Source organism: Babylonia areolata, chromosome 28 (genome assembly GCF_041734735.1).
Source record: "Babylonia areolata isolate BAREFJ2019XMU chromosome 28, ASM4173473v1, whole genome shotgun sequence".
NCBI classification, from domain to species: domain Eukaryota; kingdom Metazoa; phylum Mollusca; class Gastropoda; order Neogastropoda; family Buccinidae; genus Babylonia; species Babylonia areolata.
The window spans coordinates 13,359,668-13,377,738 of NC_134903.1; the positions used below are offsets into that span (position 1 = coordinate 13,359,668).

At 39.4% G+C, this 18,071-nt stretch overlaps 1 protein-coding gene across 1 annotated transcript in view; it reads left to right on the forward strand.

Moving 5' to 3' along the window:
• The window catches only part of LOC143301799 (uncharacterized), a 65,187-nt gene extending 55,701 nt beyond the window's left edge, over positions 1-9,486 (forward strand). The window contains exons 13-15 of the mRNA XM_076616192.1: positions 3,777-3,967; positions 7,733-7,892; positions 9,392-9,486. Of these exons, the coding sequence (XP_076472307.1) occupies positions 3,777-3,967; positions 7,733-7,892; positions 9,392-9,486 (446 nt within the window). The remainder of the gene's footprint in view (positions 1-3,776; positions 3,968-7,732; positions 7,893-9,391) is intronic.
• Positions 9,487-18,071: the final 8,585 nt, after the last annotated feature.

An 18,071-nucleotide genomic window follows, 5' to 3' on the forward strand; every position in this document is an offset into this window, starting at 1 on the left:
TATGATTGTGTGCGAGTGTGTGTGCTGTGTCGTCTGTGTGTGTGTGTGTGTGTGTGTGTGTGTGTGCGCGTGTGTGTTGCGTGACTGTGAGTGTTGTGTATGTGTATGATTGTGTGCGAGTGTGTGTGCTGTGTCGTCTGTGTGTGTGTGTGTGTGTGTGTGTGTGTGTGTGTGTGTGTCGTTGTGAGTGTTGTGTATGTGCATGATTGTGTGCGAGTGTGTGTGCGAGTGTGTGTGCTGCGAAGTCTGTGTGTGTGTGTGTGTGTGTGTGTGTGTGTGTGTGTGTGTGTGTGTGTTGTGTGTGTGTGTGTATGTGTGTGTGTGTGTGTGTGCGTATGTGTGTGTGTGTGATTGTGTGCGAGTGTGTGTGTTGTGTCGTGTGTGTGTGTGTGTGTGTGTGTGTGTGTGTGTGTGTTGTGTGTGTAACATTTAATCGTGTAGATCGTCCACTTCAAGATACAATATCTACAATGATAATTTCAATGCATCCCTGAAACAGTTCAATCTCATAAGTTGTTGTAATTTTTCTTTGTGAATGTGTGTTATTATTATTGTTATTATTATTATTATTATTATTGTTACCATTATTATTTCAGCTGGGAATAGTTAGGCAGCCACTGTGTAACTGTTTTGCCACATACAACAATGTCACTGCTACTGTTTTTCTGTCATTATTATTGTTATTATTATTATTATTATTATTGTTGTTGTTATTGCTGTTGTCGTCGTCGTTGTTGTTGTTATTATTATTATTATTGTTATCATTTCAGCTGGGAATGGTTGGGCAGCCACTGTCTACTCTACAACTGCTGGAACACCAGGTGAGCCTCTCTCTCTCTCTCTCTCTCTCTCTCAGACATACGTTATTATAATTAAATGCATGTACTGTCCCTTCCTATCACCGGTGTAGACATGAACTGTTGACAAAACACACATCTATAAACCGTTTTCGTGGTTAAGCCAGGAATTGAAAAAAAAATTAAATAAAAAATAAACGACCCCCTACTCATTTATGAAGTCAGGAAGACCGACAAACAGATGATGAGCTCGGCAAACCGCCACCGGCAGGGATGCTATATCTGAAGAAGTCTACAGTGCGCTTAGCAAAGAAGCTCTGCAGCTGACCTTCGCTCATGCCTGTCCACTGACACGGCACGGCACATCGTCATCCTAGTTTCCCGATAAACAAACATGAGTATTTGATTTGATTTGATATGGATACTCATATAGCACGTATCCTCGGTCGGAGACCAAGCTCTAAGGGCTTTACAAACACGGAGTCATTTACACAACAGGCTGCCTACCTGGGTAGAGCTGACTGACGGCTGTCATTGGACGGTCAACATTCGTTTTTTTGTGTCACTCAATCAGATTTCAGGCACGCACACATGCACACTCAGACAGACATGTACAATTCTACGTGTATGATCGTTTTGTTTATTTACCCCGCATGTGGGCAGCCCTACTCTGTTTTCGGAGGTGTGCATGCTGGGTATGTTCTTGCTTCCAAAACCCACTGAACGCTGATATGGATTACAGGATCTTCAACGTGCGTGTTTGTTCTTCTGCTTTCGTATACACACGAAGGGGGTTCAGGCGCTAGGTCTGCACATACATTGACCTGGGAGATCGGAAAAGTCTCCACCATTTACCCACCAGGCGCTGTCACCGAGATTCTTCTTCTTCTTCTTCCTCGTTCGCCCTCGCTCCTCCAGGGTGCCGTACGGTTTGGCTTCCACTGCTGTCGGTGTTGGCCAGTACTTCCTCCTGGATGCGTCCTACAGTTTTGAAGGATGTGGTCGGTTGTCATTGGTCCCTCTCCATTCTGTCCAATGCCAAATATTCTGTGCATGTGGTGGACCAGGCGGTTATGTCCAGTCCTCAGGCGGAAGATCTTGACCTGTTCCCGTCGTTCCAGCAAATGGTATCTGTCTTCTGGGTTATATTTGAAGTGCTGGAGGCGCCACTTTATTCCTTGCTGTGCCTTGATGATTGTCTTGATTTCATCGTATGACACCAGTTTGTTGGCCTGCTCCTTCTGTGCACCGTCTTTTGCCAGAATGTCCGCTTTTTCGTTGCCTCTGATGCCATGAACCCGGGACCCTCAGATTGAAAGTCCAACGCATTAACCACACGGCTATTGCGCCCGTCCGATAATTGCTCGACACATTGTCATCCGAATTTCCATGAAAGATAACCATAAATATTCTGTTTATCTGAAAAATGACATGCCTTGAAAATTATGTATGAACGTTTGAAACTCCCCTTTTGAAGTTTTTACATCCGAAGCTATCTACATGTACAATCAGTCATAGAGAAAATCGCCCGAATATAGTACTAAATATCTGTTCTGTGGGAGCATCAAACCGACGGGCACAATAGCCGAGTGGTTAAAGCATTGGACTGTCAATCTGAGGGTCCCGGGTTCGAATCACGGTGACGGCCCCTGGTGGGTAAAGGGTGGAGATTTTTACGATCTCCCAGGTCAACATATGTGCAGACCTGCTAGTGCCTGAACCCCCTTCGTGTGTATATGCAAGCAGAAGATCAAATACGCACGTTAAAGATCCTGTAATCCATGTCAGCGTTCGGTGGGTTATGGAAACAAGAACATACCCAGCATGCACACCCCCGAAAAGGGAGTATGGCTGCCTACATGGCGGGGTAAAAACGGTCATACACGTAAAAGCCCACTCGTGTGCACACGAGTGAACGCAGAAGAAGAAGAAGAAGGAGCATAAAACCTAACTTTGGTCTAGAAAAATATTACTGACAACTTCCAGACATATACATAATTATATCCTTTAATAACGTTTCGTTGCGGTAATCATAAACAGCAGATCGAAATAGAAAGAAGAGAAGACGAAAACCTAGAAAACAGAATATGCAAGGAATGTAATATGAGTACTGTTGGGGATGAGTTTCATTTTGTTTTGAAAAATTCCCTAGAAATATTGTGATTCGAAATAAATTGATACCACACACACACATACACACACACACACACCAACACACACCTAAGTCAATGTTCGTGTGTGCAATTTATGCAGTTCTGGGAAGAAAACACAAATTGATTGAAATAAATTTATGAAACCTGCAAAGGGTGTGTAACTTTAGCTTCATCAAAAACATACTTGTCAGTATGTTCAATTTTGATTTGATTTGCTGCAAATAAATATTAGCGCGCATGTGTGTGTGTGTGGGGGGGGGGGGGCGTTTTTGAGTGTTTCGGAGACATTGTTGGACTGCAGTTGTGAATCAACGAGTATGTTTTTTATATTAAAAAAAAATTGTGTGTGTGTGTGTGTGTGTGTTTTCTTTAAAAAAAAAAAAAAAAAAAAAAAAAAAAAAACTTGTTGGGCCCCAAGAACCACTGCTGGCGACTGTCAAACGACGGAAGATGGCATGGTTTGGTCACGTCATACGACATAAACACCCTCTCCAAAACCATCCTGCAAGGGACTGTAGAGGGAGGGCGCAGACGGGGGCGGCAGAGAAAGAGCTGGTCCGACAACGTCAAGGAATGGACCAAAATGACGATGCCAGATCTCCTCACGACAGCTGCCAACAGAACGGCGTAGCGAGCTATGACATCTTCCTCATGTCCCCCCAACGACCAGAGCGGTCGAGGGAATGAGTGTCTGTGTCTGAGTGTCTGTGTGTGTGTGTGTGTGTCCTCCACACCCCAAAAGGGGCAACAGGATTGAATTTCTTTGAACCTGTGATTCTGTGCACTTTTTTTTTCATCTCTCCATTCTTGAACGTCTCTCCTCCAGTGGACGGGGGGTGGAGCCAGTGGGGGGCGTGGTCGGCGTGCACCAAGACGTGTGGGGCGGGGCTAAGGCTACGTCAGAGGCCGTGCAACAGTCCCGTGCCCAAGTTTGGCGGTGCCCTGTGCTCTGGGGACTTCGTGGAGAAAGAGATCTGTGGCAACGTGCCCTGCTCCAACTCCTCCAGCTATGTGCAGGTCAGTTCAAATTCAGATTCTTCTTCTTCTTCTTCTTATTTATTTATTTATTTTATTTTATTTTATTTATTTATTTTTTGTACGCTTATAGTTGACTTCATCAAGTTTTTGCGCCTTATACACATTGTTATTATTATTATTAGTTTTTTTTTAAATGTATTTATCTTTTTTTTCCCCCAAAGCCTGACTAAGCGCGTTGGGTTACGCTGCTGGTCAGGCATCCGCTTGGCAGATGTGGTGTAGCGTATATGAATTTGGCCGAACGCAGTGACGCCTCCTTGAGCTACTGAAACTGAAACTGAAACTCTTCTTCTTCTTCTTCTGCGTTCGTGGGCTGCAACTCCCACGTTCACTCGTATGTACGCGAGTGGGCTTTTACGTGTATGACCGTTTTTACCCCGCCATGTAGGCAGCCATACTCCACTTTCGGGGGTGTGCATGCTGGGTATGTTCTTGTTTCCATAACCCACCGAACGCTGACATGGATTACAGGATTTTTAACATGTGTATTTGATCTGCGTGCGTATGCACACGGAGGAGGTTCAGGCACTAGCAGGTCTGCACATATGTTGACCTGGGAGATGGTAAAAATATCCACCCTTCACCCACCAGGCGCCGTCACCGTGATTCGAACCCGGGACCCTCAGATTGACAGTCCAACGCTTTAACCACTCGGCTATTGCGCCCGTCAGGGCAGGATTCAAACCCAGACTCTCACAGACCCTCTCTATTGACTGATGAGCGTCTCAACCATTCTGCCACCTTTCTCCTTATATGTATTTCTTTTTATCACAACAGATTTCTCTGTGTGAAATTCGGGCTGCTCTTTCCCAGGGAGAGCGCGTCGCGACACTACAGCGCCACCCTTTTTTTTCTTCTTTTTTACATGCGTGAAATTTTATTTGGTTTTCCTATCGAAGTGGATTTTTCTACAGAATTTTGCCAGGAACAACCCTTTTGTTGCCGTGGGTTCTTTTACGTCTGCTAAGTGCATGCTAGCACACGGGACCTCGGTTTATCGTCTCATCCGAATGACTAGTATCCAGACTACCACTCAAGGTCTAGTGGAGGGGGAGAAAATCTCGGCGGCTGAGCCGTGATTCGAACTAGCGCGCTCAGATTCTCTCGCTTCCTAGGCGGACGCGTTACCTACAGGCCATCACTCCACATGTTCCGCCAAGTTTTCTACAAATACAAGAACCGTAATGGAAGGGAAGTCAGTCTTTGGTATTTCTGGATGTGGCTACAGGCAACTACATCTTTAGTATAATTATCTGGATGTGTCTACACGTAATTTGGAGGAAAAACAGTACAGTTTCTGCAGATTATTTATTTATTTATTTACTTATTTATTTCTGCATCATTATGGCACGGAAGCCTGCCTAGGATGCAAAATCTCCAGGAATGAGTGGGTGAAATTATTATTACTATCATTATTATTATCATTACTATTATTAGAAGTTGTATTAGTATTAGTAGTATCATCATCATCATCATCATCATTCTTGTTGTTATGAACAGGCAGCAAAGTTTTGGAAAAGAAAAAAGAAAACAAAGTGTAAAAGTTTGGTCATGGTCCATACTTTTTTTGTGTGTGTGTGTGTGTGTGTGTGTGTGTGTGTGTGTGTTTGCTTGTGTTACATTTCTTTCTCAAATCCTGCAGGCATTTTTTTTTTTTTTGCCCGTGTTACAATTCAGTCTCAATCCTTCCTTTACATCCTCCTGACAAACCAGTGGAGAGAAAAACAGCAGAATGAAAATGATTTTTTTTTTTTTTTTTTGGTTGTGTGACACTTCATTAACAATTCTGCAGACAACGAATTGAGAAAAGAAAAAAAAACACAACGAAACAAAACAAAAAACAAACAACAACAACAATAACAACAAAACAACACTACAGATAAAAAAAAAATGGTGTGTGTTTTGTGTTTTTGCTTGTGTTACACTTCATTTTGAATTTTACAGAAAACCGATGGAGGAAAACTGCAGATTGAAAAAAAAAGAAAAAAAAAAAAGAAGAAACAAATCAAAGCAAAAAAAAACAACAAACAAACGAAAACAAAAAACACACACAAAACAACAACAACAACAACAAAACAACAAAAACAAAAACAGTATTAATTTTTTTGTATGGTGTTGCTTGTGTTACACTTCATTTTGAATCTTAGACAACCAATGGAGAAAACAACAACAACCGTAGATTCAAAAATTGAGTTAGGTTTTTTTTTTCTTTCTTTTTTTTTCTGTTCTTTTATATTTCATTTATTTGTTTCTTTATTTCATTTATTTTTTTTTATATTTTATTTTATTTTATTTTTTGCTTGTGTTACAATTCATTTTAAATCCTACACAGACAAACAGTTGACAAAAACTGCAGATTCAAAAATAGTGTTAATCTTTGTGAGTTTTTGCTTGTGTTACACTTCATTGACTCACTTGTGTAAACAAAGTGAGTCTATGTTTTAACACCGGTGTTCGGTTGTCTGTGTGTGTGTGTGTGTGTGTGTGTGTCCGTGGTAAACTTTAACATTGACATTTTCTCTGCAAATACTTTGTCAGTTGACACCAAATTTGGCATAAAAATAGGAAAAATTCAGTTCTTTCCAGTCATCTTGTTTAAAACAATATTGCACCTCTGAGATGGGCACAAAAAATAAAAAAATTGAAGCCTAATTATATGCAAACTGCATTTACGGTTATATTTATATTTTTTGTATTCTCTAAACTTGGCACTTTGATCTGATATTCTGACACAACAACAAGAGCAGTCATTATTATCATTTTTTTTGTGTTCAAACAGGAACTTCTTTTGCTAAGCATGGAAGTTTTATTTATTTTGCAAACTTTTTGGTGTAGATAGTAAAAAAAAAAAAAGGAAAATACTCTGTAATTAATGCTAGGGGACTTAATTTGCTTTAAACTGATCTTTCTCATCTTAAACATTACATTTCTTTTCTTTTCTTTTCTTTTTTCTTCTCCCAAGCTTATCCATCATATTTAATACAGAGCACTTTTCAACCATTTTGAAAATCTCTCTTTTTTTTTTTTTTTTTTTTTTAAATCTTTTTTTTACCTCCTAATGATTCCTTTACAGGATAAAGCGTGAAGCACAAGTGAGTCTTGAAGGCTTTGCCTCTTGTTTTGAATCTTATGGACAAGCAGTGGAGAACGACAACAGATTTAGAAATTGTGTTAATTTTTGTGTGTTTTTACTTGTGTTTTGCACAGAATCTTATAGACAACCAATGGAGAATAACTGCACATTCAAATTTGGTGTTGATTTTTATTTATTTATTTATTTATTTATTTATTTATTCATGTATTTATTCTTTTATTTATTCTTTTATTCATTCATTCACTTATTTATTTATGTATTTATATATTTATTCATTTATTTATTCTTTTATTCATTCATTCATTTATTTATTTATGTATTCTTTTATTCATTTATTTATTCTTTTATTCATTCATTCATTCATTCATTTATTTATTTACTTGTTTATTTATTTATTATTTATTTATTTATTTATTCTTTTATTCATTAATTATTTTAATTTATTCGTTTATTTATATATTTATTAAATCTTTTATTCATTCATTTATTTATTTATTCTTTTATTCATTCATTTATTTATTTATTCATCTATTCAAATTTGGTGTTGATCTGTTTATCCCTTGTTTATTTATTACTATTTATATATTTATTCATTTATATATATTTTTTTTTTTTTTTTTTTTTTTTTTTTTTGGCTTGTGTGATGACAGACGTGCCCGGAGCGGTACTTTGACTGCGCCAGTGGGAACATCACCTGTGTGCACTACCTGAAGAAGTGTGACTGTGTGCCGAACTGTGACGACGCCAGTGACGAGGACCCGGAGTACGCGGGGTGTGTTTCGGACAGTGGCGTGTGCCGCAATGCTGCACGTGAGTCTCGAGTTTTTTGTTGAGAATTTCGTTTTTTGGGTGGAGGGGTTGGGGGGAGGTGTTTTTGGTAGGGGGGGGGGGGGGGTGGGGGGGGGGGGGCGGGATGATAATGTTGTTACATTTTGTTGTTGTTGATTTTTTGTTTGTTTGTTCGGTTTTTTTTTTTTTTTTTTTTTTTTTTTTTTAGCTTTGAGAATTATGTTTGGGGTGATGGTAATGATGTTACTTTTTTTCTTTCTTTTTTATTTTTTTTATTTTTTTTACTTCACTTGCTTCACGGATAAGTAGTGGATAAACAGTGTGCATGGGGGATGGGGTGGGGGTGGGGGGAGCGTGGGGTTGGGGATCGAGGGAGGGTGGGGGATTGAGGGAGGTGTTAATGTGTGTGTGTGTGCGTGTGTGTGTGTGTGTGTGTGTGTGTGTGTTCTGTCTGTCCGTCTCTCTTTAGTTTAACGTCTTTTCACGGTTAAGTCATATTAGACGGGGTGGTGGTGGAGGGGGGGGATATAGTATGTGTATGCCTGCACGTTGGGGTTGGGGGTGGTGAAAAGAGATGGTGGGATGACTGAGACAGGGAAGGAGACATAAAAAGCGTCAGAGGTTTAAAAGGAAGAGCTGCGAAAGATTGGACTGACTGAGAGTGAAGTGAAGAATAACTATTTCAAACATTCCTATAGCAGGATAAAGCATGCTTGTTATAACAAACATGATGAATCAAAGGTAGATACCAATTGACTTTGATTCAAACATTCAGAAAATTGTTGGAGTAATAGGTTTATTTTCTTTTATTTATTTATTTATTATTATTATTATTATTTATTTATTTATTTATTTATTTATTTTACTTGCTTCCTGGATGAGTAGTGGATAAGCAGTGTGTGTGTGTGTGTGTGTGTGTGTGTGTGTGTGTGTGTGTTGGGGGTGGGGGGTAACGGGGGGGAGGGGGGATGCGGGGTGAGTACGAGGGTGGAGGGAGTGTTTGTTTGTGTGTGTGTGTGTGTATGTGTGTGTGTATGTGTGTGTGTGTGTGTGTGCGTGCGTGTGTGTGTGCATGCGTGCTTGCGTGATTGCGCGCACACATGTGTGTGTGTGTGTGTGTGTGTGTGTGTGTGTGATGCAGTTGCTTTGAACATTGAACTTTTTTTTTACCCCCCTCACATATCTTATGTCACAAAGTAATCACTTTTTCATGTTTAAAAAAAAAAAATTAAATAAAATTATTCGTTATTTATTTATCTATTTATGTACGCTTATAGTTGACTTCATCAAGTTTTTGCGCCTTATAGGTATTATTATTAGTAGTAGTAGTTCTTTTTTATGTATTTATCTATTATTTATTCACCTTTTTTTTTTCCTCAAGGCCTGACTAAGCGCGTTTGGTTACGCTGCTGGTCAGGCATCTGCTTGGCAGATGTGGTGTAGCGTATATGGATTTGTCCGAACGCAGTGACGCCTCCTTGAGCTACTGAAAACTGAAACTGAAACTCATGTTGTTTCAGAATCGTTCCTGCCCATGCCTACCTTAACCTTTTTCTTCGTAATCGTGACGGCCATCTTGACAACGCGCATCATGTGGAGCAATGCAGACAAGTGATCCAGCTTTATGGGGGATGCTTACATTACATTTTGTTTTAAGTGTTAAACCCATTTTATTCACGCATTCTCTTGCTAGACTGTGTCATGCTGCTTACGAGTTTGAAGAAGACGATTTGTCGAAATGGTATTTGGACATTTTATATCCTTGTTTTGATGTATTTTTCAACTTGCAATAGGTATATTCATCTTTATATATATATATATATATATATATATATATATATATATTTTTTTTTTTTTTTTTTTTTTTTTTTTTAATGAAGGCGCTGTTGTGGAATCGGTTAAGCGTTGGACTTCTAATCCAGCGTTGACAGTGATCATGATTCCTGGCTTCCGTTTTGGGAAAGGAATTGTATTCCGACGTTTCTTACACCATTCAGGTGTGAATGGGTATATCTGACTTCGATTGGGGAAGGTTAAATCGGTGGTAAGAGAGGCCAACATTTGTTTTTTTTCTACATAAATCTGTTTGATATTATTGTTTTTATTTACGGATTTTCTGATTAGTTTCTCCACAAGTGGATATTTGTATGTGTGTGTGTGTGTGCTTTGTGATTAGAACTTTGACACTTTGCTTTTACTTTCGACACTACGTTTGGGCATTTTTTTTTTTTTAATTTTTTTTTTTAACTAAAATTATTAAAACGCACATTCATTTGATATACAACAATGTTCAGCTGTGGCTGTGCTATTTATGTTACCAATTCTTTCTGTGTTACAACAACAGTATTGAAATAAGTACAGAAACTTTAATTTTTTTTTTTTATAGTACAATAGTTATCTGAGCATGGTCGGTGAGGGGTATGTTACTTTTTTTGTTTAAAAAAAAAAAGTTTTTGTAGTTATTGTTATGTTGTTTTGTCGTTTCATTGATTATACGAATGTTGAGTTAAAGAAGAAGAAGGAAAAAAAAAAAAAAAAAAAAAAAAGAAAAAAAAAAAGGGACACAAAAATAAAAAGTGCATTTTCAACACCTCCATAGCATTTTCTTGGCATTTTAAGGAGCGTATGATCTCTCTCTCGCTGGGGGTCCGATGGACCCAGTTCGCCCATGGCCTCTCAAACTCCGAAAGTCCGCCGAAAAGTTTGCCTCAAGTTCTCTTCCTGTCCAAACACCCCAGGAGGCCCCACCCCTAGACGTCCTGGAGCCAGGTGCATTGCTTGGGTCTAACTTTTTGACAGTTACACGTGACTAAGACTGCCTACGTTGCCCGAACTACGCCATTGGTCAGTTCCATACGACACACAGTTAGTAGCGGGTTACGACCATACTAGGCTCTTCCGTCCGAGCAATGCCACTGTCTCTGTCTCGCTTTCTCTGTCTGTCATTCTGTCTCTCGGTATCATCTCTCTGCATATCCTTCTATGCCCTCTCTGTGTCTCTGTCTGCTTGGTATGGTCTCTCTACCTCTTGGTATATGCATTTTTGCGTACGCAAATCGTTGATAAATATATGTTAATATACATGTACATAAATCGGTCAAATCAATCAAGAAAAACAAATCAACGATAGATGTGGCAAAAAGTAACCATGTGCTTGTTTTTGAGTGTGTGTGTGTGTGTGGGCAAAAAGCTAACCAAATAACAGAGTAACCAGTCAATGGGAACGAAACAACAACAACAACAAAAAGCAAAAACAAAACAAACAAACAAATACGTAACAGTCAAATCTACCCAAATGACTATAAACAAAACTGGTGTCCAAGCAAATTAAAAAGAACTCAAGCAAACCAAATAAATCTGAGTCAGTACGTTTTCGTTTCAAATCAAATCGATAATAAAATCAATTGCTTTCCAATGTAGCATGATACAATAACTCCCTCAATATGGGTGCTCTCGTAAGTGCATAAACAAATGTTGTCCTTGTAATTAGCCAGGAGTAGTATATATATATATATATATATATATATATATATATATATATATGAAATGAAAAACAAGAGAGGCAAAGCCTTCAAGACTCACTTGTGATACACTTTAAAAAAATCTAGTCGTTAAACTGTGTTCTGTATTTGTTATTATAAAGCTTCGTATTAAAAAAAAAGAAAAAAAAAGAGAGTCCTAACGGCAGATTCGAACCCCACGTATTCGGGTGAGAAGAAACTGTCTTACCCATTACACTATCGTGGCTCCTTCGCTGACGTTCAAAAATGAAATATTTAAACATGCTTTTTTAAAGGGCAATAAATCGATTGCGGTATTCGCAGTGAGAACGCTGTTTAAATCATATTATTGTGGTGTATCTTGGGCATTCAAACACACACACACACACACACACACACACACACAAGAATCAAACAAGTTGAATGAACTATTGGGCGAAAACAAACAGACAATAGATTGCCTGATGAGATACAGTAGTTAGGTAAGTAAATAGCTAAAATAATATATTTTTTTTAAATGCCTAGAAAATAAACAGCTCACTGAATAAGAAAACAAACAGCTCATTGAATAAATATAAGGCACACATAGGTAAACACGCTTACAGACACGTGTATGTACATTCATGCAGTTATGCACACTTAGTGGATTTGCATATACACACGCATAATTGATATGCAGGATTGAGAAACAATAGTGGAAACTGTTGCTATTAATTGAAAGTAAGTTTGTAAATTTATATGGGTAGAGGTGAAGAACAACGTAAAAAAGTTGAATAATTAACTGGACGAGAAAAAAGAAGAAAAAAAAGAAGAGAAATGAATAAAGAATGAGTGAATGACTGATAGAATGAACAATGAATGACAGAATGAATGAATGAACGGACGAACGAACAAAGACATAAATCAATTAAGAAAACAAACAAATAAACAAACAAAACAAACAAACGAATCGATAAAGAAACAAATAACGAAAGAAATAAATAAATAAATAAATAGATCGACAAATAAATAGATAACTAAGTAAATAAACAAATAAAATACTTGATTAATCAATTAACGTTGAAATCACTTTCACCGCAAAGCACACTAAGGTTAACTGCCAAAGCCCGTTCCTGCCATTGCTAAACCGCGACGAGTGGCTGACCACTGTCCATTCACGTCATAGATCACAGAGCCGGTCGGCGAGTCACAAACCACGGAGGGTCACTAACGCCAAGGCACTGATAGCCCATGACTGATAAAGATCCAGGACCTAGCTTTGATCTACACATTCTTCTTCTTCTTCTGCGTTCACTCGTATGCACACGAGTGGGCTTTTACGTGTATGACCGTTTTTACCCCGCCATGTAGGCAGCCATACTCCGTTTTCGGGGGTGTGCATGCTGGGTATGTTCTTGTTTCCATAACCCACCGAACGCTGACATGGATTACAGGATCTTTAACGTGCGTATTTGATCTTCTGCTTGCATATACACACGAAGGGGGTTCAGGCACTAGCAGGTCTGCACATATGTTGACCTGGGAGATCGTAAAAATCTCCACCCTTTACCCATCAGGCGCCGTCACCGTGATTCGAACCCGGGACCCTCAGATTGACAGTCCAACGCTTTAACCACTCGGCTATTGCGCCCGTCGATCTACACCTTCCATTCACGCAATCTTGCCGAGTCGGGCCGCGTTCAACTTTCTTATAGTGTACCGTGTTGTCTGTTGTCAAATCAACAGACAAGATCGAAAGCCTGATAAGACGGGAGTCCACAGCTCTGATCTTCCCGCTTATTCTCCTCTTACACGCCATTAGTCATTCTACCCCACAACAACATGCCTGGTACAACTCCCCTCGACCTGCACTACATGAGATCACTGCAGAAAACACACACACACACACACACACACACACATACTTATCACACACACCATCACACGCACACACACACACACAGACACACACACACACCATCACACACACACACACACACACACACACACACACACACACACACACACACCATCACACACACACACACACACACACACACACACACACACACACACACACCTCATAACAGGGTGGTTCACAGAAACAGCGAAAGTCGATGCGTTGATTTCCTGCTTCCGGAATCCGTAAACGGTTCAGTTTAGAATGCATACTATACCAAGCGAGAATGAACAAAATTAGAATAGTGTGCTGGTACGAGAATATTCGTACCTGGTCCACAGGGGAAGTAATCATGGTAAGAGTTATCTCGTACCCGCAGTAGAATAAATTAACGCTGAGGCAGCAGGGCGTTTAACTCTCTCCATACGTACGGCGAAAGAGACGACGTAAACAGCGTTTCACCCCAGTTACCATCATCAAAATATTGCAAGCGGAAGGCTCTTATACTGAAGAGGTGAATGTTGACAAAGATACCACAATTCTGACGACGGAAGCTAAAGGTTGGGTCATTCAGACACCCACTGGACATCCGGAGGGTCTGTGTAGAGGAGAAGAGAGGACTGGCCGTACTGAGCGAGTTAATTAAGCCTCTTATCGCGCCATGGAGGACGTTTTCAAACCAACAGATCAGATCACTAAGCTAAGTTTGATGTACCCGCATACCTACTCCACACACTCGATATTGCTGTTCAATCATGTCACTCAGGCCACAAAAGATGCAACTAAATGCATAATAAGACATTATAGCAGAAATGTACATGTGTGTGTGTGTGTGTGTGTGTGTGTGTGTGTGTGTGTGTGGTGTGTGTGCGTGTGTGTGTGTGTGTGTGTGTGTGTTGTGTGTGTGTGTGTGTTGTGTGTGTGTGTGCGTGCGTGCGTGCGTGTGTGTGTGTGTGTGTGTTGTGTGTGTGTGTGTGCGTGTGTGTTATGTGTGTGTGTGTGTGTGTGTGTGTGTGTGTGTGTGTGTGAAGAAGCAAGAAGTAAATAATAAAGATAACGCCACAGAAACAACTTCGGATTAAAGTAAAGGATATGATAGAGAGAAAAGTGCATGTGGGGTGGGGGTGGAAGGGGGCAAATTTTAGTCACATTATACATAAACAATGTAGTGAGCTCATCCATTTATGTCACAACTACTAAACGCCAAGTAAATGTAGCATATCAAAACTAAAACAAGAGAGGCAAGGCCTTCAAGATTCACTTGTGATACACTTAATTTTTTTTTTTTAAATCCAAGCTTTTTATGTATTGAGTATAATTTCAAAATGTAATGTTTAAGATGAGAAAGATCAGTTTAAAGCGAATTAAGTCCCCTAGCATTAATTACAGAGTAATTTCCCTTTTTTACTATCTGCACCAAAACGTTTGCAAAATAAATAAAAACTTCCATGCTTAGCAAAAGAAGTTCATGTTTGAACAAAAAATGATAATAATGACTGCTCTTGTTGTTGTGTCAGAATATCAGATCAAAGTGCCAAGTTTAGAGAATACAAAAAATATAATTATAACAGTAAATGCAGTTTGCATATAATTAGGCTTTTTTAAATATATTTTTTGCGCCCATCCCAGAGGTGCAATATTGTTTTAAACAAGATGACTGGAAAGAACTGATTTTTTCCTATGTTTATGCCTAATTTGGTGTCAGCTGACAAAGTATTTGCAGAGAAAATGTCAATGTTAAAGTTTACCACGGACACACACACACACACACACACACACACAGAGACAACCGAACACCGGGTTAAAACATAGACTCACTTTGTTTACACAAGTGAGTCGATGATAAAATAAAATAAAGAGAAAACTTTCTGAGTGTGATGTTTAACAATGAGAATTGTTCTGTATTTACTGGAAAAGACTGGAAAATAATTCGTGAGGTTTTCGTGTTGTTTAATGGATACTGGAAGTGAGTTCCAGCGTCGTGAACCAGAATAGGCAAGGCTGGACTTATATAAGTCTATCCTGGGAATTTGGACATTTGAATTTGTTTTATTTCGGTTCTCATTTGCGGAAATTTTTTTTCAATAGGTAGTCTGGGGCAAAAACTGTAACTATTTTGTGCATCAGGACGCCTTTATTGTAAGTCCGTTTTTTGATGAAGCGGTAGAATGTCTTCGTTAAGGATGAGGTTTCGTGTAGTACAAGTTTAAGCGTACGTTTGTGAAGGCTGAGAAGTGGCTTTAAGGCGTTAGCGCATGCATATTCCTATAGGGTTGATGCATTATCAACCATGGATTGGATAAAGGCCTGGAAATAAAAACAATAATGAGTGATAGTCAAGGAAATGTTTAATTGTTGATAGTTTAGTATTTTTCTTTTTTTTTTAATTAAAAAAAATCTGTTTGCGTATGTTATTTATATGATGAGTCCAAGAAAGGTTGTTGTCAATTGTTCTTCCAAAGACCCTGTGGTTGTCAGCTTCATTAACTGGCTTGGTTGCGAGTTTGAATGGAGGAGGGGAGGGGGGGGGGGGACTTTATGTGTGAGCACAGAAAAAGTATAGAAAACAAGAGAGGCGAGGCCTTCAAGACTCACTTGTGATACAATGAAAAAAAAATCCAAGCTTTTTATGTATTGTGTATAATTTCAAAATGCAATTTTTAAGATGAGAAAGATCAGTTTAAAGCGAATTAAGTCCCCTAGCATTAATTACAGAGTAATTTCCCTTTTTTTACTATCTGTTCCTGTTTGAACAAAAAATGATAATGATGACTGCTCTTGTTGTTGGATCAGAATATCAGATCAAAGTGCCAAGTTTAGAGAATACAAAAAATATAAATATAACAGTAAATGCAGTTTGCGTATAATTAGGCTTCATTTTTTTAAATTTTTGTGTGCCCATCCCAGAGGTGCAAGATTGTTTTAAACAAGATGACTGGAAAGAACTGAATTTTTCTTATTTTTATGCCTAATTTGGTGTCAACTGACAAAGTATTTGCAGAGAAAATGGCAATGTTAAAGTTTACCACGGACACACAGACATACACACACACACACACACAGACAACCGAACACCGGGTTAAAACACAGACTCACTATGTTTACACAAGAGGAAAGTCGTAACTATTGGCGCTTTATTCTCTCAAAACCAGAGAGGAAATTGTAAGTCGTACCTCGTATCCAGCTCCGAAATGAGTTTCAGCTGACTAGGTAGAACATCTAGGACTGTTAAATAACATCATCAGTCGGGAGCCAAAGGAGGTTGCCAGACTTTTCAAAATCCGGGATCATGTATTTTAAGTACATATGAAACTTCCTGCGTGTATCAGCTATGTAAAGAAAGAACACAGCTCGATCATTGCTTATTTCGGAACTGAGCACGAGGTACCATTGCAACTCTTCTCTCAGGTTAACTCTCTCCATACGAACGGCGAAAGAGACGACGTTAACAGCGTTTCACCCCAATTACCATCATCAAAATATTGCAAGAGGAAGGCTGTAAAACTGAAGAGGTGAATGTTGACAAAGAATACCACAATTCTTACGATGGAAGCTAAAGGTTGGGTCATTCAGACACCCACTGGACATACCCACACCTTCAATATTTCTCTGATATATATATATATATATATATATATATATATATATATATATATATATATATATATATATATATATATTCCGCCCCCCCACCCATATCTTTTTGCTCTGTAACTGGGATCAGGAGGCTTTCTCTGTCACAGTGATTCTGTTTGCTGATGATGTGTCTTTGTCAAGAGTGGAGGGGTGGTGGTGGTAGTTCGCGGTAAGCACCTCGCACGCACGCACGCGCGCACACACACACACACACACACATACACACACAAACACACACGTATACACGCACACACACACACACACACACAAAACTTACATATACACACACACATATACACGCACACACACACAACTTACACACACACACACACACACACACACACACACACACACGAATCACAACTCACACACACACACACACACACAAATCACACGCACACACACACACATACACACACACACACACACACACACACACACATATATATGCGCTCGCGCAAACACACACACACCCACGACACACACACACACACGATCAACCGTGTTTTAATTGGCTGAGATCTAAATTAGACCTAGTTTTCCTTCTGGGGTGACTGACAAAGCAGCAGTTTTCAAGTATTAACATGTTAACATAGCGTGTGTGTGTGTGTGTGTGTGTGTGTGTGTGTGTGTGTGTGTGTGTGTGTGAGAGAGAGAGAGAGAGAGAAATCGAGGGAGAGAGAAAGAGAGAAACAGAGAGACACAGAGAGAGAGACAGAGAAAAGAAGACAGACAGACAGACAGAAGAAGAGAGACAGGGATAGAAAATTAGACAGAGAGAGAAAGATAGAGAGACAGAGACAGAAAGAGAGTGAGAGTAAGAGAGAGAGAAGTCGATTGAGAAAGACAGACAGAGATACATAAGTAGAAATACACACACACACACACACACACACACACACACACACACACACACACACACACAGAGAGAGGAAGACAGACAGACAGAAAAGAGGGACAGAGAGAAAAAAAACAGAGAGAGAGACAGACAGAGACCCCAAAAAGATAGACACAGACAGAGACAGAGATAGAAATACAGAGAGAGAGAGAGAGAGAGAGAGAGAGAGAGAGAGAGCGACAGAGAGACAGAGACAGAGAGAGAGAAAGAGAGAGAGAGACTCAGACTCAGACTCAGACACAAAGACAGACTCAAAGTCTCACAGACTCAAATGGTTTATTGTACAT